Source organism: Podarcis melisellensis (assembly GCF_964234715.1).
Source record: "Podarcis melisellensis genome assembly, chromosome: 17".
NCBI classification, from domain to species: Eukaryota; Metazoa; Chordata; class Lepidosauria; order Squamata; family Lacertidae; genus Podarcis; species Podarcis melisellensis.
The window spans coordinates 30,279,198-30,307,128 of NC_138534.1; the positions used below are offsets into that span (position 1 = coordinate 30,279,198).

At 41.8% G+C, this 27,931-nt stretch overlaps 1 protein-coding gene across 11 annotated transcripts in view; it reads left to right on the forward strand.

The window, feature by feature from the left end:
• NRG1 (neuregulin 1) overlaps nt 1–27,931 on the forward strand; it is a 528,537-nt gene that overhangs the window by 352,255 nt on the left and 148,351 nt on the right. For all 11 annotated transcript variants that reach the window (XM_081894106.1, XM_081894116.1, XM_081894122.1 and 8 more), the window contains one exon: nt 23,586–23,769. In XM_081894106.1, the coding sequence (XP_081750232.1) occupies nt 23,586–23,769 (184 nt within the window). The remainder of the gene's footprint in view (nt 1–23,585; nt 23,770–27,931) is intronic.

The window sequence follows — 27,931 nt, forward strand, 5'->3', positions numbered from 1 at the left end:
ACACCTTGGTATCTAAGCAGTGTACAGTAAGATTACAAGCGATAAGATAAAATCAGTTAAAACTAACAATATAAATCAAAACATTTACTTAAAATGCTTGCTTAAAAAAGGTGTACCAGATGTACTAAAATCTAAAAAACTATAATTTGCAGCTATCACATGCAGTGCAGCAAAGCAATAATGCCTACAGGATGGCCAGCCAACTATCTTCCACCAGGGGTTCAATGGACAATAAGGTGTTGTTCAGTCTGTGATCTGAATGAAAAGAACATATTTGCACTTGCTAAGAAGCTGCCAATCTCTCTAGCCTTTCCACAATACTTTTCCTTCCTTGTGCTCTTAAATTAATGTTAGAAAGTGGACTACAGTTGGCTACTAATATGTCATTTAGAACATAAAAACATGTTAAAGGTGCAGAACTCTAGAAAACGTGGGAGAGCTATGTCAGGTGTGTGTCTCAAGCTTGTCTCTGACCAGTATAGATGTACAGTATCTCTGTGTGGCCATATTCTGGCTGCTTTATATGCACAATTTAAGATGATGATAGGAACATTATCCTAACAGGCGAGATAAAGTTACCTCTCTGAGAATGTTAAAGGTAAAGGGACCCCTGACCATTAGATCCAGTTGTGACCGACTCTGGGGTTGTGGCGCTCATCTCACTTTATTGGCCGAGGGAGCTGGCGTTCAGCTTCCGGATCATGTGGCCAGCATGACTAAGCCGCTTCTGGCGAACCAGAGCAGCACACAGAAACGCTGTTTACCTTCCCACTGGAGCAGTACCTATTTATCTACTTGCTCTTTGATGTGCTTTCAAACTGCTATGTTGTCAGGAGCTGGGACCGAGCAACGGGAGCTCACCCTGTCGTGGGGATTCGAACCGTCGACCTTCTGATCAGCAAGTCCTAGGCTCTGTGGTTTAACCCACAGCGCCACCCGCATCCCTCTGAGAATGTTAGGCCTTTCAAATATTGTTTCCACAAAGAAGCAGAGAAGGATGGTTTGTCCTATCAACTTTATCCTTGGCTGCAACATTGAACAGGATAGTACTGTACTTCGAATCTTAGAATTACAGTTCTGGAAGGGACCACAAGGGCCATCTCATTCTTATGTAAACCAGGATAAAAAGTGAGTAGGTTGCAGGTACAAGATTTAGAACCTTGTTTTCTCTCTCCCAAAGGTCCCCCTTTTTTTGTGACTCAGTAGTGGGCATTTGGAATTAAAAACAAACAAGCCATGATCCCACTGGTCTAGTGTAGAGGAAGAGCAACCACACTCTCAAATAAGATACGGCTAATTGTTGAGGAGAAATAATCTTTTGAAATGAGTGACAAATTAATCTCGGAGGTGTTTTTTTCCTAGTAAAAATATTTATATGCACTTGGCATGCCTGCCCTGTTTTGTTTGAGGAGGGAAAGTTAAAGCCTTTAACCTGGATGTAACACATGAGCGACTTCAAATATGTCATGAAAAGGGTAAAAAACAATTTGATAATTCGTCTTCCCCGAAGTGTTTGAATACAGGCATCGTTTGAGAACTAATTTTACCGCTCAATCTTATTTTGCCTGGAAATGACAAGAGCTACTTGGCTACAGCCAGTGGAATGCAAATAAAGTGGTAAGGACATACCAGTACTGTTGCAGCCCAGCTCTACAGTCAATAATATTTGTGTACAGAAAGACAGTCCCTCTGCAATAGGAGGCACAGAAACTATTCTGGACATTGTGCAAATATTGATAGGAGAGAAAGGCAGAGCATATTTTGTGTCTGGTGTAAAAAGTTGAGGTTTGTTAGCTTATGTAAGGTTTTTTAAAACAAATAAAAAGAGTTAAAATGCTGACAATGCATGCATTTTTTTTTCTTCTGGGAAAATGAAATTCTTACCCCCACCCCAAAAAATTAGAAGCATCTAATTTTATTCTGTAAACTGCATAGGATTGACTTTTCTTCCCTCCCATTACTTACTCCCTGTTATAAAAACCTCTAGCTCAATAATTTCCAAATAAAGCCAGATTGGGGGCAAAATAAATCCCTGTTACTTTTTAAGGTTCAGGAAAAAGTGGCACCCAGTGAGCCTTTTTTAAAAATAATTGTGTAATAGTCCGTCTGTGGCAGGTGCTTAACAGTAGACAGTGAGGAACAATACTTCCAGCAGCGTGCTGAGTGTTCTGGAAATGCTACGAATTCTTACCAAATCAGTGTGCTGTTAACATTCCAAAAGTAACAAGACTGAAGGCAACTTTAACAGTGCTGATAGTTTATCATGTTCCGTTTTGATACAAGAAAGCAAACCAAGTGTCAATAGTTTATGTGAGTCATTCAGACAGCACACAAAAAACCTACATGGATGTCACTGGTCATTTAACCCTCAGTTACTTTCCTCTGCACGCTGTACAGTTGTGGATTTGGTTTGTTTCTGCGTTAAGTAGTGTTGCAATGTCACAAGGTTGGGATGAAGTTGTCCTTTCTTTTATAGTTGATATAAAAGCTGGAGCCATCTTCTACTTGAATGTCCTGCCTGCTGGAGTTGCTTTTATTTTTAATTAATCTTCTCAGCATTGCATCGGAACGCCTTACTTTCTTTTTATCTTTCCTTTTAGTGATGCAAGCTTTGTGTAGAGGGGAGGTTGGAGTCTTTGAGATTGTTTGAAAGGAAAAGTAGAGATGCTCCTCATATTTAACTTGGACTGTGCATTCCTTGTACCCTTGTGAGAATGTTGTGTATGTAAGTTGTAAGAAACCTTAAAGTAGTCTTCTATGTATGGGACCTGAAAGGGAGTGCCACTTGTTGTGTTAGACAATGTACAACTTGCTGTATTGGACATTGGTCTTGGTACTAATTATAGATAATATAATCTTTTTCTATTATACCATAACTTCATATGTAAATTATATGAAAATTACATATTAGGGATTATAAATAGCTACATCTTCTGCTGCAAGGCCAACAGAGAATTTGCTCCAGGTAACCATGTAGGAAAGATTTAAAAATGTTCTTTTTTCCCCTTTACTTCATGAAGAACATGTTCTTTGAACAAGTGGGCCAGTAACACTTGTGGGCTTCCTTGCAAAGTTGCACATCACAGTTGGCCTGGTGCCAAACTGGAAAGAAAGTGCCTACCTCCAAATGATGTGTCACTGATTTTTCTGTTGAGAAAGGAATACATTTGGTAAAGCTAAAAAGGTAAAGGACCCCTGGATGGTTAGGTCCAGTCAAAGGTGACTATGGGGTTGTGGCACTCATCTCGCTTTCAGGCCAAGGGAGCCAGCGTTTGTCCACAGGCAGCTTTCCGGGTCATGTGGCCTGCATGACTAAACCGCTTCTGGCTGCAGCGGTACTCATTTATCTACTTGCACTGGGTGCTTTCAAACTGCTAGGTTGGCAGGAGCTGGGACAGAGCAATGGGAGTTCACCTTGTTGTGGGGGTCTGAACCACCGACTTTCTGATTGGCAAGTCCAAGAGGCTCAGTGGTTTAGACCACAGCACTACCTGCATCCCTCTCTTATAGCTTCCTAAGATCTGTCCCCACTGCAGTGTTACAAAACATTCAGGACAAACATTTTCAGGCGTATATGGTAGTGCAAATGTGTATCATCTGGAACAATTTGCCTTTTCTTGGTGAAATCTCCTGGTGGAAACAATTCACATAGCCTAAAAATGGGGTTGTTGTTTTAAGTAAGACGTGTAGGAATCTAGAATGGCATTTTTCTTATTGCAATCTGGCTATCACATAATCTTTTAATGCATGCACTCCCCTGGCACATTTTTCTGGCCACCAGAGGGTGCTCCAGGAGCAGCACATACCAAAACGCAACCTTTTATGTGCTTACTTTTCCTATACTCATGTAAAATAAGAATTCAAAGGCCAGGCCTTTCATGTTCCACACCTTGTGTCTTAAGATTTTTGGAATATTTTTAATCAATCCCCAGTCACTAGCTGTAATGTATATCCACATAGAGATCTTGGACTACTTTTTCCTTTAAGTCTTACCTTTTTATACTATAGTCTACTGCCTTTACTTTAGTTTGAAAGGGTTAGGAAATGCTTGTGTATTGTTCTTAATATTCAGGGGGAAACACAGTTTGTTTTTTTACTGCAATTGTTATCTGGCAGGCAATAAGGCTTAGTGCGTTGTTTTCAGTTGAAACAATGGTTTTTAAAGTCTTCCCGCCTCCCCTGGTTAAAATTGTGGAGCACATGAAGTTTAAATACTTAAAACAAAGAAAGAAATGTCTTTAAACCAGTAACCAAGCAGATGGGGAACTGTTAATATGATAAAGTAACCATAGGTTCTTGCAACAGTTGGTATTCTGTAATGTAGGGGTAGTGGAAGAGTCCTTCCTTGCTAGTTTCCACATATGCTTTTTAAAACCCATTGTGAGCATTTACTCATTGCATGAGGAAGTGCCTAAGCAAACATTTTAAATCATTAGTGTATACAACTGCAGGATTTCGGTCACATTGCCAGGACATGCCAGGCCTTTCAGATCACTGTGACAGCAAGGAGGCAGCTGCTTTCACTAGACAGCTGTTCAGCTGTAGAGTTAGCCTTGCGTATTTTACTGGAACCATATAGTTCCATGGGGTTTTTGCATTTGTTTTATGTGCATCAGGAAAGTTTACTAAAAGGCTGTTTTTAAAAAGTTGCCTTTTTCAAAAAGTTAAAAAGCTCAACAGAGCTATACTGGTGCGCATGTGCATACATGTGCTTTCACATACACATGCACACACAGGTGGACTAGATAGAAACACAGGTCTTGGCATGCATTCTGATCCGATCTCATGCAATATGATTATGGAATAGGTTCAATGTGAGGTCAAAGGGATGTTCATGAACATGCTGTCCCTTTTCATTTCAGATTCATTTTCTTCAGCTCCGCTCTGGTATTTATGTTTACTTTATATTTCTGCTAAGGGGAAAGAAAACCCATCAGGGATTGCTGAGTGTGTGGCCCGTTTCCTTTCTTCTTTGCCTTTATCCACACAGGCACAAGACAATGTGTGTGTGTGTGTGTGTGTGTGTGTGTGTGTGTGTGTGTGTGTAGTGCAATAAAAAATGCAATCGATACATAAAATGAAATCTTAATTAGCAGGTATATAGAGGCGAAAATTGTATGGTCAGAACTAAATGACAGTGAGATGCGAAATAACAGGATAATTAGAACTTTAAAATATGTTACACCGGCAAATCTTCAACCTTTTACAGTAGCAGAGATTATTGTAGTGGGCTAGGAAACCACTTGAAAGGAGCAGTTGTAGATAGATAGGTCTCATGTTCTTCATAATTCTGTCTTAAATCTGCCGACACTTTTGCCAGGAGCCATCTTTCACAGTGCAAATTTATGTTCTTGTTATGGTACACATAATATATTTCACATTCTTTAAAACACTAAAGTAAGCTGAGGTTTAATAAAGTTATAACGATTTTATATAGTAACATTTTTTTACAGTGCCAATGTATAAAACCACCCCATGACTTAAATTTCCTGTAAATTTCATATCTCTAACAACTTTATTCCAGCCATTTCATCTGTGTGTTTTTTAATAGTCTTAACTTTGGCTGATCAAAGTGTGTAGGTATTGATCTCAACCTTAGGTCTGATTCTGAAGTTATTACAAGCTGCTTTTCCCAGACCAAGTTTAGGCATTATGTGCTTAGATCAGCAATACTAGCCAGAGCTTCAACTAATAAGGAGAGTAATTCCCCAGCAATACAGTTGTTGGCCTGAAGTGAAATTTGACACGGGGAACTTCAGAGTTGCCTCCTGCAGTCAGTTTTAATACCAAAATGGTTGTGTTTCCAAAGTGAGGTTTCCATTGCTTTGGTAACCTATCATAGGTAGCTGCAACCTGCTATTATGTTCCTTAATATTATTTTTAAAAGGTAAAGGTAAAGGACCCCTAACAGTTAAGTCCAGTTGCAGACGACTCTGGGGTTGCAGCGCTCATCTTGTTTTACAGGCCGAGGGAGCCGGTGTTTGTCCACAGTTTTTCTGGGTCCTGTGGCCAGCATGACTGAGCCGCTTCTGGTGAAACCAGAGCAGCACATGGAAACCTTCCCGCCGGAGTGGTACCTATTTATCTGCTTGCATTTTTGGCGTGCTTTCGAACTGCTAGGTTGTCAGGAGCTGGGACCAAGCAACGGGAGCTCACCATGTCATGGGGATTTGAACTGCCAACCTTCTGATCATAGACTATAGCGCCACATGCAAATGCACTCTATGTGGTTGGTATGGAAGCAGCAGCTAATGCGGAATCCTGAGACTCAGCAATACAGCTGCAAATAAAACGTTTTAAGTGTGTTTTAAATACAATATACAATGTGGCCCTAGATGGCAATGGTGAGCAAATTCAACGTATTTTTTAAAACGCTTTTTTAAAAAAAAATCAGAACAGTTTTTATATGTGTGTGGCTTCCACCCTGGAGTGTGGTTACTGACAGGAGCAAAATCTTGGCAGCATATTACACCTCTGCCCAAAGATCTGCATTGGCTGGCAATTTGCTGGCAGGCCAAGGTCAAGATCATACTAGCATATAAAGCTCTTAACAGCCTGGGGCCAGTTTACATAAGGAGTGACATTCCCCCCCACTCTGGTATGCCTGTTTAATAGCTTTGATAATCAGAACTTTGCAGCCTTGCACTTGTCCACTTCACATCTGTAAGTCATTGTAGCAGGGCACTTTGTGCTCTGTTGGACACCAGACGCTTCTGTTGTGCTGCTTTAGATGCTTGCTGAAAACCTTGGTTTCAGCAAGCCTGTCTAAAACATGTAAATAAGTTATGTGTGCGTGTTTTTAAATTTTGTTCATTTTATTTGTACATTGCTTCTGCCTAGCTGCTTAAAGGGTAAAGGGACCCCTGACCATTAGGTCCAGTCGTGGCCGACTCTGGGGTTGCGGCACTCATCTCACTTTATTGGCTGAGGGAGCCGGCATACAGCTTCCAGGTCATGTGGCCATCATGACTAAGCTGCTTCTGGTGAACCAGAGCAGCGCACAGAAACACCGTTGTTGGCAGGAGCTGTGGGACCAAGCAACGGGAGCTCACCCCGTCATGGGGATTCGAACCGCTGACCTTCTGATCGGCAAGCCCTAGGCTCTGTGCTTAGAGAGGCATAATTGGCCCTTCTATGCACTGCCTCCTTCCAATCTGAAATATAAGGGACAGGGCCTTTTCAGGTGCAGTTGTAGTACACCTTTTTAGAGAAGCCAATTTGGCACTGTTGCCGTCGGCCTTTCACCATGTTGTAAAGATGTGTCTCTTCCACAGAGCATTTGGCAAGAGAGCTGTAGAATAATTAAACATTTCTTTCATTCCTGGCTAATTTCATCCTTTTGGCAAACCCTTAACAATATTTTGCTTTGTTGTAACAAGTTTACCAAGATTAATTAGCGGGATATATGCATAGTTTGTTTATTAAAATGTACTTAAGTATAACAGCAATGTACAACCCAAGGTAGCTAATACTTTAGTTTAGGTGTGGCTGCTTTGAGGCCCCTTGAGCTATATCTTGTCTTCAAAGAAATTTTATCAGGTTCCCTGCGCCAGATTTGTATCCATGTGTGGTTCAATAAAGGGGGGGGGGGGAGAGAGGTTTCTCATTGTATAGGCGCACAAAAGGCTTACCTGCCCTAACCCTTCTTCCAATTCATTTTTGGAATGAAAGAATTGAGTTCAAAAACATTTTCCACCTAGTTGCCTGGAGACAGTGTCAACTTGCCTCAGATAAGTGGATGTTTCATTTTTGGTGTTTTTCATATACACTTTGCTGTATATATGGTACCTTGATGTGGCACCGTTAATTGCCAGTCTGCCTCAAATATTTCACATAGGACATTTAATTCCTTAGCTGCCATTTACCATCAAATCAGTGACACTGTGCCATGTGTATCTGTGAATCCCTTACTACTAGCTGATGAAATTGGTCAGACACTTTCAGACTCCGGTCAAGTTTTTGGAGCTTCAGGTAAAGGTAAAGGGACCCCTGACCATTAGGTCCAGTCGTGGCTAACTATGGGGTTGCAGCACTCATCTCACTTTATTGGCTGAGGGAGCCGGCGTACAGCTTCCGGGTCATGTGGCCAGCATGACTAAGCCGCTTCTGGTGAACCAGAGCAGCACACGGAAACGCTGTTTACCTTCCCACCTGAGTGGTACCTATTTATCTACTTGCACTTTGACGTGGTTTCGAACTGCTAGGTTGGCAGGAGCTGGGACCGAGCAACGGGAGCTCATCCCGTTGCAGGGATTCGAACCGCCCACCTTCTGATTGGCAAGTCCTAGGCTCTTTGGTTTAACCCACAGCGCCACCTGTGTCCCTGGAGCTTAGTGACTCAAAAAAACCATCCCTGGCATTTGGATAAATTAGTTGGCATTTGTCTGTTTCGAGAGAGAATGGAATGCACCTCTGAGGGTGAAGTCAAATGCTGTAGAATCACAGTGCTTGCTGTGGCTGCAGAAATGTGCCTCTCATGTTTTTTGCTATGTTAGCAGCACTGAAGTGACCTTGTCAGGGCACAAACCTGGGCTGCCCAGATCACAAGCCCTTCCTCTCGGCCTCACTGATGTGGTCCAAAGGAATGCAGAGCAATACATTTAGCACCAGCTTGGCTTCAGGATTTGCCAGAAGGAAGCATACAAGGTGCCACCCAACCATCTTAGGGACCCCATTCCAGATTTGTGCAGGGTTTACTCCTTTGCCTTACCTTCTTCCGAAAATGTCCCATAAGGCAGCGAGTGCAGATTTTCCCTCAAGGGTTTACTCCCAAAGCCTTTCTCACAAATGAGTAAAGCCACAAGGCAGCAGGGGTTTAGGACCAGAGTTTTCTCTTGCCTAGATGAGCTACCTTCCCCACATTTTCCTCTACAGCTTGTGAAGTGATGTTCTTCTTGACTGTTTGGACCCACTATTGCTCTCATCCGCTTAATCTGCCAGAGTCTGTTTTCGCATGCAGCGGAAGTCCCTAACTCAGGGGTCGGCAACCTAAGGCCCATGGGCCAAAAGCGGCCCATGGGGGTCGTTTAACCGGCCCATGGACTCCTGCTGTCAACTCCCATGCGCTGCGCTAAACCGGTATGGAGCAGAGCGGGGACCACCTTCTGTGACGCTGACCAGCTTCCCATTGGCTGCAGGAAGCTCCTGCACCAATGGGAAGCTACACAAGCTTCCTCCGTGCCGGAAGGAGCACCGGAAATAGCATTTGTGCATGCATGCATGCACGTACACACACGCGCACACACACTGGCCCACCACGGCATCTGCGGGACCATGAACTGGCCCAAACCACAAAAACTTTGCTGACCCCTGTCCTAACTCACTAAGGGTTTGAGACCCATTGGTTACCCTCACCTGCTTTTGCCAGCCAATCAAAGCTGTTTCCTGGGATGTGGCTGCTGTCACATACTGACAGCTTCTAGGAGCTACAGGTGAGAAGAAGAAGAGTTTGGATTTGGTATCCCGCTTTATCACTACCCGAAGGAGTCTCAAAGCGGCTAACATTCTCCTTTCCCTTCCTCCCCCACAACAAACACTCTGTGAGGTGAGTGAGGCTGAGAGACTTCAAAGAAGCGTGACTAGCCCAAGGTCACCCAGCAGCTGCATGTGGAGGAGCGGAGACGCGAACCCGGTTCCCCAGATTACAAGTCTACCGCTCTTAACCACTACACCACACTGGCTCTCAGTGAGAGCTGAGTGCAGCATGGGGAGCAAAGGTGGACAAACTAACCCCAAATGGAGCATGACATGTCCCCCACCAGAGGTACTGCCCCTCCCCTAACACCCCATGATTCCCATCTTGTTCACATTTTATTTGCCAATGTTGCTTAATATTTCCACATTGTATGCGCATATTCTTTTCCTCACAGAAGGAAGGAAGAGGAGCTAATCCTGAAACTGTTTTCAGTTTTCAGGAAACATAGTTTTCAGGACTATGTAGAAGGTAATTTAATTACATCATAGACTCTGTCACCACCTAGATTGCGGTGCTGGTGGAAGGAAAGCCTGTGTTTTAAAACTCTGTTTAATTTACTGTTTCATTAAACCTTTGGCACTTTAGTGAGCCAGGCTCCCTCTGGAAATGGTTCTGTGAAATTTGTCAACAGCTGAATCACACAGATTTGGAAAATATTACCCTTCTTAATGAAGAAAAATAAGGACTACTGAAACAGTTTCATGTTTTACTCTATTTCTGCATTAGTTCTGCAATAATAACCTCTTTTTTTCCTAGAGTGATGTGGAAAGTCATCGAAACCTGCTCAAAAGCAAAAATTTCTATTTCTGAAATTAGCTAGTTTCCTTACCCCCTTCCTTTGAACTGAAATTGATTCAGATTTCCCTTGACAAATTAGATGTCAGGCATCATTAGGACTGGCTAGTTTCATGGTGGATTTGTGACTAATGACTCCCACTCTGAGCACTGACTATCAGTTTTCATGGAAAAAGTCACAGTCCAGAACAGAAAGAGAATAAACAAAAGTACGTAGCGAAATGCTTTGAACATGTTCTCTCTACCCCCACCCCCACCTGCCCCAGAGAAAAAGCTTGAGGTACTGAGAGAGAGGTCTGAGGCCACTTAAATTCAAAAATATTGTCATGCATAAACTCTTAACAGTAGTATAAAGGTAAAGGGACCCCTGACAGTTGAGTCCAGTCGCGAACAACTCTGGGGTTGCGGCGCTCATCTTGCTTTACTGGCCGAGGGAGCCGGCGTTCGTCCGCAGACAGTTTTTCCGGGTCATGTGGCCAGCATGACTAAGCCGCTTCTGACGAAACCAGAGCAGCGCATGGAAACTTTCATAATTACCCAGCCTTGTCAGTGTTAGAAACTCAGATATATAAACTAGGTTCCAAATGGTACCTTAAACCTAGATTATGGTCATCACAACAGAATATCTCTTCGCCAAGGGGGTTCGACTAGATGACCCATTGGGTCCCTTCCAACATTAATTCTACAATTCTATGACTTCAGCTATGTTGCTTGACTGTAGCTTGCTCTTAAAGCAATTTACTTGTCATAGTATGCAAGAAGGAGAAACGCACACAGTGGAAATGGAAATGGTATTAACTATGGACTAAGGCAGTGGATTTTAAACTGTGGTCGCCAGCCTGGTGCCCAGAAATCTCCATGAAGTCGCAGTTGGACCCATGCCTGTTGCAAAATGCACCTGGCTAATTTCTGACTCTGCTTGTCATTCTCAGCCTTGTCAGCAGTGCCTAGATATTGTTGCAATTTTTGTGAAACTTTGAATTTTCAGCAGCAAGTTTAGTTTTGTGTAGGCAGAGAGTATCTTTTAAACTAATGACTGCCGCAGAATTTTATTGGAGAACAATATGTTTGCCCACTGCTGTACCTCTTTAAAACATTAAACCTTCGGTTGAAAGCACAATGCTTCAAATGTTTGAAGGAGGACTGTGAAAAGGACATTTTATGGCGAACTCTTTGTCAAAGAAGGGCTGGCATTCCATTTAAGTACATCATATAGAAACTTGTTTAATATTGTTCCATTGGAGAATCAATTCATTTTTTTTCTGAGTATACTTTTATTGTACTATGGCATAATTCCAGAAAGCTGTTTTAATTGATTGTGAATTCAATTTAATACACACACACACAGAGAGAGAGAGAGAGAGAGAGAGAGAGAGAGAGCGAGAGAGAGAGAGAGCTGTGTATTGCTACAAATATAATAGAGGTCTTAAACCAAGCTATTCAGTAGTGGAAGCTTTAAAAAGCACTACAAGTCCTTTCAGTTACTTTCAGAAATGCATTCTCTCGATTTTAGACTGTGTGATAGACTTAAGAGCATCGTAGTCAGCAAGTACATTTCATCAATCTACCACTAAGATGAGGATAGTTAATTCATTGCCTCTTAATAAGTAAACTCTGCAGAATAGTCTTCTGAAAATTGATACAATGCTACATCAAGACATTTGTAGTCTTAATTTGAGAAATATTGAAAATCAAGGGTTGATTACAGGGAAATTGTTACCTTCCCAAAAATATGTGACTTCATACAGTATGTTTAAAAGACAACCTTGACCTTTCCTCCTTAGTTCAGTTCACATAAACCTCTAGGTAGATCTGCTACTTAAAAGACATCGCATAGATTGGTGAGCATGCATGTTCAACCTTTGTTGACTGTGATGCAATATCACATGATTACTTGCATGTATGAAACAGCCATTACAGATGAAACACCACAAAATTTTCATTATCACTTTAAATAAATATGGAAGTAATGATTCTCAATGGGAAAAACAACCATACACTTATCTCTGAGTAATCAAAGCAATGAACAAGCATTTATGAATCAACCATATGAAAGCTACATTGGAATAGCATAATCTACAGAAAAGGCTGTGGAAAATTAGCAAGCAACTTCATAGTAATTTCCACCATTCTTCACATCCCACTCCCCGAAACTGTAGATGAACTCAAAGCCTAATCAGGGCCATAAGTTTGAGTCTGGCACAGAAACCAAATTCTCTACCTGATGAGAGCATTTAATTTGTGAATCAAGAGCATATGGGAACTATACACCAGATTCTAGATGGACTAGCTACATGTCTTCATCTGTACTGGAGAAGAACCTTCCATTGGAGAAAGCAATTATCCTATATGCTTGGAAGCTTGTTTGCTCTTGCAACCAGGGAGCTTGAAAGTTTTACTCTTTTATTTCCCATATATAGCTTTGTATCTTCTTGGTTTCCCCTCAGTGTATATCCTTCTTCTAACCTCTCTGTGGGCTCGTTCAGTTGATCAGCAACTGCACAGTCTTCTCTTTTCATGTGGGACATGCTTATTTGAAAGCATCTCTTCTATAACTTGATAATACAATAGGATCCATACTGTTGAAGTTTTGTTGTGGGTAGAGATTTTTCACATAGAAGTGCTTTCAAAGAAGTAAGTCATGTGCAACTTTAGATGTATTTTGAGAAGACTGTACCACATCAGGTAATGTATGGTTGATTATGATGGGGAGGAGATTATTATATCCCATACAGCAAGCTCAGTGTTTGCTTCCATCTCCCCACCCCCTTTTCTTATTATTTAGATTCTGGGTCTAGGGCTTGCTGATCAGAAGGTCGGCGGTTCGAATCCCCGCAACACGGTTAGCTCCCGTTGCTCGGTCCCTGCTCCTGCCAACCTAGCAGTTCAAAAGCACATCAAAGTGCAAGTAGATAAATAGGTACCACTCTGGCAGGAAGGTAAACGGTGTTTCTGTGCGCTGCTCTGGTTTGCCAGAAGCGGCTTAGTCACGCTGGCCACATGACCCAGAAGCTCCCTTGGCCAATAAAGTGAGATGAGCGCCACAACCCCAGAGTCGTCTGCGACTGGACCTAACAGTCAGGCGTCCCTTTACCTTTACCTACATATGACGGAGAACTCTACAAGCCACATTTCCCCCCTTTAAATTTAATAGAACATAATACTAAACTTGAGAGACCAGTATTCAAAACTAGTTCAGGGGAAAAGTAAATTTATAGACTCTGACTGAGTGGTTTAGGTAGGGTCTTTTAGGACTCGCATAGTGACCCATGGAGGAAATGTGAAGGAGGAGATAAATTAGTGCAGAGTTCTTGGGGGCAGCGGTGACACAAGTTGTAATGAAATTAGACATGTAGTGAAGGGGAAGGAAACTAAGGAGACTACGTATGAAAAAACTTGGAGGAGGTTGAAGCAGGAAGACGGAGCTCAGTGGGAGCAGGAGGGAAAAAGAGAAAGGATGTGTGAGTGAGGAAAGATCTGTAGCGAGGAAAAGGGAATGCAAGGGAGTAGAAACTGGAAATGCAGCAGCAATTGTGGGAGGTATGCCTTGCTTATGAGAGTTGGGGGCTCTGTAAGGGGAGGATGGGGCTGAAATCATTTCAGGGGGCCTCGTTGTGCTCTCCCCTACTGTACTGAAGCCAAAATTCTTCTGCTAGACCTCATCCTTAATTTACTTTACCTAGCCAAGAAGTCTTTATGTGCTCACTATGGCAACAAGGACTCTTTGCTTGTTTCCTCCTGAAGCCAGTATGAGCATGGCAAGTCCGTCTGACTGTGGGGAGAGCAGCTGTGCAGCAGAAGGAAGTTGCTTGACTGCAGTAATCGTGTTTGGCAGGTCAAGGGTGATTCCTTGCCTGCGGGGATTTGTACAATGCTGTGGGCTAGCAAAGTGGTGTTATAATAACCCCCAGATGTTTCCTCTACTTTCAGTGTATATGTTCTGCATAAGCCTAAAAATTAGTCCTAGCATAGGAACAATGAGAATTTGACCAGGGTGGGTGGGTGGGTGGGAGAGAATAGCTGTTTGTTCCTTAAGAATTGCCTTTTCTGTACTGTATATATCCCTTCTTAGTACTGATGGCTGCCTGCTTGAAACAGAAATCTTTCAGTATATTTTGTAGTATATTTCGTACTTGTGGCATGTCCCCCAGAATAAGCCATTCAATTTTGATTTCATTTGAACACATGCATAACACTCTAGAAACTTTAGATTTTACAGTTCAGGATTTGTAATTGATATTTAGCCATAGCTAATACAAAAGCCACCAAAAAGCAGGTTTCCATTTCTTTGTCATACTGATATATAGGCAGCTTGATATGCTAAATCTTCTATATTACCCTACAAAGAATCTAGCATAAAACTGGATGGCGTATATAAAACCGAGAGAATCTCTAGTTTAAAACACCAACTATGTTAGCTTTCATAGTTCAAAATCTTGATAGGAATTCTACCCTTGTCCATCTTCCTCTCATTATCTCCCCCCTTTTTCACTTCCTCTCATGTGTTGTCTACATTTTAAAGATCAAATTGAAGAAAACCGGTTAGGCTTTTTTTTTTTTTTAACTATGGTTTGCATGAGATGGATTTATATAGTTGAAAAATTTGAGTTTCTAATGCAGAAGTACAGACCTTGTCCCTAATGATATATTGCTGTCTTATTGACAGAAAGCATCTCTGACAGTAACTATATTTAGCAGCCTCTATCTCAGTGCAGGTTTTCGTAATCTTATAAACTAACTTCTTTCCTGTGATGAATTGCAGGAGTTTGCATTTCCTTTTGAGGCTTTACAAACCTATTTTCATACTGGTTTTCTTTTATTATTCTTTATTGTTCTTATACAGCACAGGCCCCCTGGGTAACCCAGAAAAAACTAATAAGAATAAAATAACAGAATAACTCTCCAAATGTGCTTTTGAATTTCTTCTAAAGCATCAAAGTCTGAAATATTACATTGTCAAAACTTGGTTTAATCCTGTCAAGATTGGGGGCGAAAATACTGTTATGCTGTTTCATTATATCATCTACAAATTCCAGACAGAACCACAGCCTAGATAATGACTTGATCTACACTCTGCAATAAACACCTGACCTGGGTCTCATTTTCCTAGAGCAATGTGTGTCCCTCTCTGCTTCTCTCTGTGTGTGGATTCATAATTCTACCAGCAGGGGGCTAATGATGTGTGAGATTAGCTGAGCTGCTTTTTCCTTTTAAAAACAAAAACCGCCCAAAAACATTTCTATCCCTTGCCCCCTCCCCCCACATTTCTCTTCCTAATCACTTCCTTCTAAGCATCTTCCCATTTCTCTTTTGTCAGATCAATATCAGTTTATTGATCAGGTTTACTGAAACAAAATGCTGGAGAATTACTGGCTGTTGGATCATAGGCTCATAATTTGTAAAGTTGGAAAGGAGCCTAGAGGGCATCTAGTCCAACCCCCTTCCATGCAGGAATCTTTCGCCCAATGTGGGGCTTGAACCCACAACCCTGTGATTAAGAGTCTCGTGCTCGATCAGCTGAGCTGTCCCAGGCTTCTCCTTGCTTTATCTAACTGGGGCTCCACACTGAACGATGGAAAAGGCAAACACACCTCATTGAGGACTCAGTGTAAGTAATCTGCCTCCTACCTTGTTAACTATGTATTCGGGAGAAAACAATATTGATTAATAACTAAGCTATCTTTGATAGAATAAGGTTGCAAGGTATATTCCAGTAAAACTAGAATCATCCAAATCTTCGTGGTGCTTACTTTGCATATATTTAAGCTTTAAAAATACAGGCTCAATAAGATTCTAAACTACTCTAGTTACTGAGCCCCCAGCCAAGTTAGCAGTGGTGCTCAGATTGATTTCCTAATAAACTGGGGTTTTTTGCTGCAGATAAATGCACAGCATTCCTAGTAATTCCCTTCAGTGTCCTTTTCAGAAGCATCTTTGCAACCATAAACCTCCAACCATATAAGTTAAGGCAGCTTCATAAACCATTAAGGAAATTAAGGCAGGATACATTCTCGTAGAAAAAGCCCATTGAATCATGCATGCGTATTTAAAATACTTTGTTGGGAAGCAGTGGAGCAGATATTTGCTACCATTTCTCTTCTCTTCCCTCCCAAGCCATAACATCCTAATTGCCCCAAATTAGAACAGTTTTCTAAATGCATTGCTTTTGCTGAATTTGAGCATTTAGAGAGAAAATACTTACTATAACATCAGCAATGTTATGCCAACAATTATATTACACCATCGTTGCAGGGATGCTGTGCTGGCTTTGCAAGTAAATGCAGCTTAATGTATGTTTATATTCAAGGCGCCAATAAATAATTTAAGTTAAAATCGTGTGAACAATATTGTTTAACTTGGGAGGTAAACTGTGGCTGATTCACACTGCTGAGTTTCTGATTGTGATCAGGTACACAGACACAACTGCATACATCTCAATGTACAAAATGGGCGACAGATACAGTAAGTTTACAGGCATTTCTGTCACAGCTGCCCTTTTTTTGCAATATTGCAGATGGCTGTCACTTTAATTGCAAAATATACACTGATTCACGCTAGCTTTCTCTATGCAGTTGTGTGTCTGCTTAAATGATTACATGTAGACATTCAGCAGCCCTTGGTCAGTTCTTACTTAATACTTTTTTGTGACATAACTACTGACCCATGCTAGGGATCATTAGGAAATGAATTGAAAATAAGACTGTCAGTATAATTATGCCATTACTGTATACAAATCTATGGTGCGACCACATTTGGAATACTGGTCGCCTCACCTCAAAAAGGATATCGTGGTGTTGGGAAAGGTTCATAAAAGTGCTACCAAAATGATAAAGGGGATGGAGCAACTCCCTTAAGAAAGCTTGCAAGGTTTGGGACTTTTTAGTTTAGAGAAAAGGTTTGTAAGAGGGGACAGAAGTTCATAAAATAATACATCACACAGAGAAAGTCGGCAGAGAAATGTTTTCTTTCCCTCTCTCACAGCACTAGAACTCTTGGAGATCCAGTGAAGCTGAGTGTTGGAAGAATCAGGATGGATAAAAGAAAGTACAGTGGTACTTTGGTTGTCGAACTTTATCCATTCCAGGAGTCTATCCGACTTCCGGAACTGTTCAAAAACCAAGGCGCAGCTTACGATTGGCTGCAGGAGCTTCCTGCACTCAATTGGAAGCTGTGTCGGATGTTCGGCTTCCAAAAAACGTTTGCAACCCAGAACACTCACTTCCGGGTTTGCAGCGTCCATGAGCCAATTTGTTCAGAAGCCAAGCAGTTCGACAACCAAGGTAAGGTAAAGGTAAAGGGACCCTTGACCATTAGGTCCAGTCGTGGCCGACTCTGGGGTTGCGGCGCTCATCTCGCTTTATTGGCCGAGGGGGCCGGTGTACAGCTTCTGGGTCATGTGGCCAGCATGACCAAGCTGCTTCTGGCGAGCCAGAGCAGCGCACAGAAACCTGTTTATCTACTTGCACTTTGACATGCTTTTGAACTGCTAGGTTGGCAGGAGCAGGGACCGAGCAACAGGAGCTCACCCCGTCATGGGGATTCGAACCACCGACCTCCTGGATCGGCAAGTCCTAGGCTCTGTGGTTTAACCCACAGCGCCACCCGCATCCCGTGACAACCAAGGTACCACTGTACTAACTCATGCAGCACATATATAGAACTAATTTCCCCAGGAGACAGCGATGGCCACCAACTTGGATGACTTTAAAAGAGGATACATTTTTCTCTCTCTTTATAATGTCTTTCATAATGCTATGTTAGAAACTTTCTCTAAAGTCGTTTCCTGGTGTCTGCCTGAAGCTCTTCTAAGAAATCTGTTAAGAGTATATTGATCCTGTACTATGGATTTTTTGTGGCTTTATCGCGTGTAGTAATTCACCTAGCGAGGGTAAACTTGTCTCTGAATCAGGTGCTCATTTACACACTCATGAATTTAATTATGAGTGTGTTTAAAGTCTCAGACTTGAGATTTTGAAATACAAACACCACATGGATTTAAGCAGGTCTGAAATTAATGTTGCTTTATTTCCATACCAGAATGGTTTAAAAGAGCTCATTCCCTTGAGCTTGTTTTGGATTCTAAATATATACCGTATTTTTCGCCCTACAGGACACACTGGCCCATAGGACGCACCTAGATTTGGGGGGGGGGAATAAAGGGGGGAAAATTATTCCCCCCAGGCGCAGGGCTGGGGCGGGGGAAGCCCGAGCTTCTCCCGACGCCAGCCCCCAGAACGGGACCCAGAGCTATGCCGAAGCTGCATGCAGCTTTGGCATCGCTCTGGGCGCTTGCGGGGCTGGGGGCAGGGAAAGCGGAGCTTCCTCCTCCCCCAGAACGGGACCCAGAGCGATGCCGAAGCTGCGGGAAGCCCCAGGCCAGCCTTCTAACCAAGTCGGGGGACAGCGGGAAAGGCGCGCTGCGCCTCCCTGCTGTCCCCCGAGCTTGTGGGCCTGGCGGTGGGGCTCTCCTGAAGCCTGGAGAGCGAGAGGGGTCGGTGCGCACCGAGCCCTCTCGCTCTCCAGGCTTCAGCGAAAGCCTGCATTCGCCCCATAGGACGCACACACATTTCCCCTTCATTTTTGGAGGGGGAAAAGTTCCTCCTATAGGGCGAAAAATATGGTACTTTGCCATGGAGAGACATGGATGTAGGTTAACCATTTTAATGAATGCTGCCCATACCAACGTTAGACAGCTATGTGAGGCACACATTGAACTTAGAGGTCACTACCCCAAACATGAGGCTTGTTCTTTAATTGGTCCTTCCAGCTTCTCTCTGTGTTTCAAAGACAAGTGTGAAGGACATATTTCAGGACTCTGGAGACAAGAGGAATAGGTCTCCTGTTCCAGGAAAGACCCAATACAAGTCTCTTGCTCAGAAATGGATGGGGAAATGTAGAACTGGCTCTGAGACTATATGAGTAACTTTTAAAAATGCATTGAGAGGGCTTAATAGGATAAATCTGAATGGTTATTTCCCTCTACAAAGCAAAAGTAGCTAACCATTTAGATTATTAGTCTCCTGTATGTTTACAAAGCATCTCTAGACCTCGGAAGCATTTTGTCCTCAGAAGTCTTGGTTCTTACTAAGTTTTGAGGTCGTTACCTAAACAGTTTGCAAATTTGTGAGAAAGTTGAGTTTTACCCCTCACTATCATACAGGGGCTTATTATGTAAGTTTTTGAAATGATTATAAGGCCTGTTATTTTTGTCCCATCAAAATAACTGAACAAAATTTAAAGGGTTTTGTTTGTTTTTTAAGCAGTCACGAAGATTGGCTGTCTGGCTCTGTGGTACCTAGGCACAACCCCTTTAAAAAAACCTGCACAAATATAATAGTTTCTGGCTCATGTCTTGATTTGAAAAGAGGCAATGTATTAATTCTATAGCAACCTATTAGCCTATGGACTTTGTAAAACATAGCAATCTACCAAAGGTTAAGGAATGCAAAGAAACACACCCCTTATGAGAAATGCAGACACCCCTTCTTTCTTTTTGAGTGTTTGTAGCTCTCAAAAGAGGAAATAGATTATGTGCATGCTTTGCATTCCTTAATATAAGGTAAATTGCTAAGTCTTAAATATGGATTTAGGAGCTCCTCGTGTGGTTTGGGTCCCCAGCATTTGGGACTTAAAGAGTTCTTTATTGACTTTATCACTTGCTTTGTTTGTTTTGAAGGTTAAATATGGCCTAAGTAACATCATTTATATCTGACGGTCTCTGTACTTTTCCATTTTCATCCGGAGAGATTTATGTTTTACTGCATATAGCAATATTCTGTATATTCCAATAAAAGGAATCACTTTACCTACTGTGGATGTTTCAGAGGTTCATTGGAGAAACCAGAGAGTTTGGCAGCTAAAGCAGAGAGTTGAGGCACATAAATGTACTTGGGCAGTAATGTTTAATTGGGAGAGGGGGTGTGCCTAGAGTTAAATCTCAGTGGAAAGCACCTTCTGCTCTGAAAGTTCTGTTATCTATCCCTGACATGAGGATTTGACTTAAGTAACTTAATACAGAGGCACATGCAATACATCTCTTCTCTATATAGCAAATGTTTTTTCTGTATATACAATCTCAGCTATTATGATTAGTCAACTTATATAGCAAATAAATATGGCATTTTATGAGAACTGGTTTTAGATACTGCATTATGAATTATTTTATTTTTATTGTATACGGCCTTGCAGATTTTTAGGCAAAGGATAGTATAAAAATATATCATAAAAAAGATATAGGAGATCTGAGTGCTAATGACTGACAGTGTGTTCAGTGAAATAAATTAGGAGACTTAATCCCAGTTCATGTTAAGGACCAGGCTGGATCCTCCATTATTTTATCTTGAAAAAATTGTTATTTGTTTAGTGGAAACAATTTTTTTACCAGGTAGGTTGCATATTGCTACTACTGCTTACTACTTAGTATTTAACATTTTCTGTACACTAGAAAAGGGCTGGGAGATTCTCCTCTTAAGCAGAGATACTAGTGTCAAAGCGTTAATTTCCTTAGATATGCCTATACTAAATTATGCCATTGAAAACAGCTTGCAGCAGATTAATGGCTGATCCTGTTTGACTTTAAAAAACCAAACCTCTCTCTTGTCAAGAGGAAGACATTATTATCAAGTACATTTGCAGAATGTGGTTAAACTATCTTTACTAACCACAAGCTATAGGTAGGGTTTGTTATGTTAAGCAAGCACAATGAAATGTGGTGTCTTACAAAAGACAATTTGCCTACAAAACAATGGCTACAGGGAGTTTACAACCAGAGAAAATCATGATATGGTGGCTGTTTGAGTGGCCAATCTTACTTTAATTCAGAAGTAGGCTTCACTGAGTTCAGAGGAACTTAGGTCTGCAAAGCTGACTTCGTAATTTGCAGCGCACTTTCTTCCCATGCACCTTCCTTTGAAGTTTAACTGATCTGGCCTTGCAGTATTGTAAAACCGCAGCAGCTAAGTGACTAGTACAAGGTCAGTCAATGACTCATGATGGAGCAAAGAATAGAACTGTGGTCTGCCAAGTTCGGGGCTGATTTCTGCAAGATCATTTCTCTCATTTCTTCCTGGGTAACCCGGGCTGCTTGTTTCTTTGGAAATTAATCATGTTAAAAGAGGGACATGGAGGATCATATTGAGGGGGAAGTAAGAAATCTCTAAGGTAGACTTGGATGTCTGTCTGTCTAGTTTTTCCCCCGTTCCATATGAGACTGTGCAGTATTTCAGTGAATTTTCAGGCATGGAATGTGCATGAAACATGGCTCACTTTACCTTAATATGAACACCGCTGCTTTGAGGATAGTCCCTTGGGCATTCTTAACTGCCTTTCTTTCTTTCTTCTTTCTCTCTGAGTTCGTTTTTGACTGTCTCGTGGCATATCATGTAAAGTTACAAAAATTATTTTAAAGCAGCTCTGTCCAATGTCTTCTCGCTCTGCGAAGGATCAGAACTCCGCAAATGGTGCATTTACCTTATAAGCAAATTGATTTGCCAGCAACATTTGCTTTAAAGGGAGCTATTTTTCTAGAAGCTGAAAAGCTTTATTCTTAGGATGTCATTCCTGATGTTCACTAATTGTTATTTTAGTTGGTGAAAACTATAAATGCTTTTGCGTATTAATTGGTGTATAATAGTAAAAAAAAGGGGGAAATCAGATCATTTTGGCATGTGCTCTTTTAACAAATGTTGGTAAATGTCAACATTATAGTAGTGGGAATTGATTAAAGTGGTTGCAAAACATTTGAAGCCTGGTAATATTACTGCAAAAGTGAAGAGCTTAAAGCAGAGAGTTTTCTGTAACAAACGAACATGAACCATCAAGACTTAATCCAAATAGATTTCTGTTCAGAATATTGCATTTGCTATGTGAATTGAGTGACAGCCTATACAACAAATTTATTATATCAAAAATGTAAACCATTCTCACCTAATTTATTATTAATAGGATATATTGAACCCAGGAACATTTTCTTTCATTTGTTTCAATGGTGAATAACGGACTAAGGCTGCAATCCTACCATTAAGGGCTAGCTGAGAGCATTGAGAAGTGGTTTAAGTTCTGATGGAGATCTGCAGAGAATATGCTGCCTACACTACTGAATATGCCTGAACCCTGAAAAAAGCTGGCTTAAATGTCCCAAGCAGCAGGAGGGGATAAACAGAGGTGTTCAAGAGAAGTTTGGGGTTGCCAGGGATCCATTAGAACCAAAGCACCCTCATTTTTTTCTCTTTCACAGGGATAGGCATGACCTTCCCTCTGTATACGCTACAATCAACTGACATACTTCTTTCCAGTTTGAATGCACCATTAGCTGTTGGTTTTGTATGCACATGTGCTACAGGTATCAGTTTTCCCCAAGCTTGGGTCTCCAGCTGTTTTTGGACTACATATCCAATCATCCCTAGCCACTGGTCCTGCTAGCTAGGGATGATGGGAGTTGTAGTCCACACACAAAAAAACCGCTGGAGACCCAAGTTTGGGAAACACCGGTCAACATTAACACAAAGTGTTTAAGATCCATCTGCACGGTTTGTATTCTTGAAAATTCATAGAGGGTTTTTTTAAAAAAAGTTTTTAAGTGCTTTGGGTTTTTGGGGTTCTGATGCCAAAGTCACCAACTGGAAATGAAGCACGTCTCAATTCACCCAGGTCTGTTGAGCGGAGTGTTTATGATCCGTTCATCAGATTCGAGGGGCCAATCATGCTTTATATGTGTTGTTTAAATGGTTAGTGTAATAACTAATTCACTAGCTGTACCCTTACTTTTGCCCATATGTTCATGGGTATTCTACTAACCGATATCACCTTAGGATGTAGTGTTGGGGAGATACCTGTATCTCCCATCTATTCGTTGCTACTTTGCAGTAGATGCTTGTATAAATATGTGGCTTTATAATCCAATGAAGTTAAGTCTCCCTACAAAATATTTCACCTCCCCAAGTAGAAATAGATGTTTTAAAGACATGCTAAAAAGAACATTATTTTTGAACCCATGCAACTTTAGTTACACTGAACATCCTCATAAACTTTTCTTTTTCTTTTTGTTAAACTACAATTTCTTCTTTGTATGTGATAATACTCTTAATATATCCACATGGCTACCATAAATTAGTGATTCTCATTTGTTCCCTGGCTCTTGTTGCTTGACTCCTCCACCCCTCTCCTCATTATTCTTGTAAAAAAAAAAAGTCAAATGATCTTTATGAATCTTAGAACACCCTGAATTGTTCAGATGAGTCACCTTTTGTCTTTGAAAGGGGAAAAACAAGAGCTAACTAGTCACTTAAACATTCTTTTTTCTTTCTTTCTTTTTTAGCTGTGCCTCCTAAATTGAAGGAGATGAAAAGCCAGGAATCAGTTGTGGGTCAAACATTAATTCTCAGATGTGAAGCCATTTCTGAGCACACCTCTCTCAAATTCAAATGGTTAAAAAATGAAAAGGAAATAACAAAAAAAAATAGACCGGAGAACATCAAGATCAAGAGCCCCAAAAAACAAAAGTAAGTATACAGTGATGTATCTAAGAAGCTGAGTTGTAAGAGGAAAATTGAATTATTCACCACAGAGTGGGCATCTACTGCATTAATTACCTCAGTGTACCCAACAGTGTATTGTGATGTGTGCAAATTAATGGAAATAGGTTATCACTTCAGTTTCACTGAATGGTTTTATGATGGTGCTGCTGTTATATCTTGCTTCATAATAATAACATTGTAGCTCTTATATAATCCTTATATTTGTTCCAAGGCACATACATTGCCTTATCGTTATCCATATTAGCATCTGTTGGAAGAACCAAACTGTTTTAAACCCAATTAGGAAGATTTGCATCCACAGTGCTTTAGACACACAAAACATAATAACTCTTTGGGGAAGGTGTTGAGGCTTTTCATTATTATTTTTCTAGGTGTTGTGTTGTGTTCTGAAAGGAAAACATTCCCATCCTCTCTTGGGTGCTCATGGACCTAGACCAACATTAGCTAACCCAGATGCCCTCCAGTTGCTGAGCTGGAGAAACCAGTTGGCAAAGACTGGCCTAGACACTATTAACAGAGTCTGTGAATATGTGATCGATCTCAGGTCCATGGGCGTTAGCTCCAGTTTTTACTAATGAGGCTGGATCAGTTTTTAATCGTTAATAATTGTGATGTCCATATCCAAAGCTACTATTATACCACAGTGACATTATCCAATTTGGGCATTTTAAAACCCCCGTTTAGCCATGAAACTCAATAAATTTCGTAAATAGTTGGTTGCCTCACCTACCTCACAGAGTGACCATGAAGCTAAAATGTTAGTGCAAACTACTTGAAAAACTAAGCATTTCACAAAGAAAATTATAATTTTTTTGTGCAGGCAAGCCTGAGGTCTGCCTCCTATATTTGAGTCAAGTTGCACATTAATTCCTACAGTGTTTTATTTTCATTGAATTTATATCCCACCCTTTTCTCCAAGATGGTCAGGGCAGTGTACATGGTTCTCTCCCCCCCCCCTCACTTAATCGTCACAACAAGTTATGCTGAGAGGCAGTGACTGGCCCAAGGTCAACCAGTGAGCTTCATAGCCAAGTACAGATTGAAACCCTATTCTCCCAGTTTCTAGTTCAGCTCTCTAACCACCACACTGTGGCCCCAAGGCCCACCCCCAAAATAAATACACACGGACACTTATATTAGTTTAAGTTTTTGGGCAAATTTTGGCCACAACTTTATTGAAATACAATCCCGTGAGCGTTATTGGCTTAGGCATTGACTCCCCACTATAACTGACTCCACCTCTCAGGGTGATCGTCGAATGGGGTAAACCAAACAAGGGAGCAAGGTCGATGAGGACCAACCTAAGCTCAGCCCGGGGTTCCTGTGGTCCTGGCATGGCCCTAGCCCCTCAAGCAGACTTCGGACGAGATTCAGGACCCCCAGGTTTCTTTAACGGAATGCCCAGTTCCTGGAGGGGCAGGTGATGGCCTCCCCTCCCCACAATCCAACTGAGCCAATGCCTAACCGCCACCTTACAAGTTGTGACGATTTGCTAAGGGGTAGGTGAAAACCAAATGGCTAAAGCCAATCTGCCAAATGGAAAAAAATTCCTACCCAGCCCCTGTTCCAAAACAGGCGACCCAAACCAAAGCAAGGCCAAGCGACTCTACCTAAACTAAGGGAAGGTGGGCAGGTGTTCAGCCGTGCAAATGCAAGTGCCCCACTTGCATCTCACTGCTGTTTTTAAAGCCCCTGGGATCACGCCACCTACTGGCTATTGGCTAAAACTGCCTGGCATGATCCCCGGGGATTGGCCAGGACTTCCGGCTCCTCCCCCCCCCCCATTTTAACCCTGTCAGGTGAGCTCTTGGGTCCCGAGCGCAACCAGGACCCTCTGCTATGAGGATCCCGTTTGCAAGACAGGAATATTAGTACAGTAGTTGGTTGAGCCTTGCTTTGGATAGTCTTCCCCAGAGGTAGTAATATGCCTTGGTTCTTTCTTTGCAATTCCTCTTCTAGAGATTGCCTCATGCAGATGATGAGAAGCAAAGCTATTGAAGATTGCCTTTGTCAAAGTAATGTCAGCATGTACTGGGGAAGGGGAGAAGATGGCTTATACTTTAGTTTCATGTCCTTGGATTCCCAGGTTCATGAAACATTAGTGTTTTTAGTGAGTTCTTCCTGTTCAAATGCTATTGGATCAAGTATCAAGGCACATATGTCCTCCATGCTGCTGATCTTGGCATATGTCATTTGCTAGAGGGAGAAAGCAGAGCTTTCGTAGCTTCATTTCGAAGAACTAACATATGGAAAGTGCTTATTGTCATGGCTGCAGTACTCCATCCCACACAGCAGCCAGAATCAAAGAAAGCACTTAACCTTTTTTCTTGTGGTACACAAAACATTTTTTTGCTGCTTACAATTAAAATCAGATAAATGCTCTGTTGTCCTCATCTGTCATTGTGTCAAAGGTAGTGACAAATGGTTTGGTAAGAGTCTGCAACCACAAACTGAGTCTGATTGATCGTGGCAAAATTATTTTTAAGAGTTTTGCTCCATGCCTATGCAGGGAAGGCTGGCGGAGGAGACATCACACCTGTACTTTCTCAACTGTGCCTCCTCCAGGATACTTCATGCACTACCAATGTAGATGGGAGGGCCAGGAAGGGCATTGCCATTGTTCATAGGGATGCAATCTCTCACTAGTGAACTAGTCTCCTTAGGAGTCAGGTACAACAAGTTGTACCTCATATTGAGCCAGAGAAAGAGAGAGTTTGGTTGTGCCACCCAGTGGCGTAGCGTGGGTTGTCAGCACCCGAGGCAAGGCAAGTAATTTGTGCCCCCTAACCCATGGATTTGCGCCCCCTAACCCTAACCCCCAGATGTTGAGCCCGGTGCGGCCGGCCCCCCCTGCACCCCCCACACTACGCCACTGGTGCCACCCACCACAAGTCGCCAACATTCTCCCTCTCTGAGCTGGCAAGGGTGACATGGTTCTGGGAAGAGGATGGGGCGGGGACCCAGACTTCGATTCTAGGGGATTACAACATGCATCTTGAGATCACCTTAGGAGGGCTGTTTTGGGATGTCATGGCCACCATGAAAACAGGGAGCTGTCCCTGTGGTCATTTATTTTCTCTTTTTCTGTATTTCAAAATTCTAACAAAAATCCATATATCATGGGCCAGTTCAGATAATATGACGTATCTGGAATTTAGTTATTAATTTTTATTTTTATTTTGCAAATGAGACCAGTAGATGGTTTTGTGGCATGTTAGTAGTGGTGTTGCCCTGCATGGAAGGAGCACCCCTAATTTTTAGCATCTCTTTTTGAATTTTCTTGCAGCATTGAAGTGACCATTTGTTTTCATTATTTTTTTAAGGACGAGCAAAATATATCCCCGCCAAAGGCTATTGGTTTGTTGAACCCTTAAAATGCAAAATGAATGACACACTGATACTTGGAAACCAGCGGAGGATGACGTGTAAAATAATTGTACTGAACTTTTAGTACAAATATGTGTTATCTTCTCAAAAGTGATAATAAGCCAAAAGCGGTGATTTTTTTGGCGATTTTAAATTTGGAGGTTTAAGTATAATATGTTGGTATGGGAAACTGTCGTGTAACGGGCCAATGGCCGTAATAAAGATCAATCCAATCCAATCCAAAAAGCGGTGATTTCTTTCCCTGCCCCCATTTGCGAGCAGAATTCCCAGAAGCCTTTACTTGTTAGTACTGCTTCACCTGGCTGGTGAAAATTAGAAATGAAACCACTGAGGAAGGATGGCACGCGAGTGCCCCAACACGTTGCACAATCAGAGTAGTTTCCTTTTAATCCTTCCGCAGAGACACCTATTCCAGTTGACAGGCCCCCAGAGTTCAAAGGTGATGGGAAAGTGACTGTGGCTACTCACATATACAATCTTTTAGCTGCCTTTTCTTCTTTGAACATGCCTGCTCTGCAGTGAATAGATACACTGGTACCTTGGGTTACAGACGCTTCAGGTTACAGACTCCGCTAACCCAGAATCAGTACCTCAGGTTAAGAACTTTGCTTCAGGATGAGAACAGAAATTGCACGGTGGCAACGGGAGGCCCCATTAGCTAAAGTGGTACCTCAGGTTAAGAACAGTTTCAGGTTAAGAACGGACCTCCGGAACGAATTAAGTTCTTAACCTGATGAAC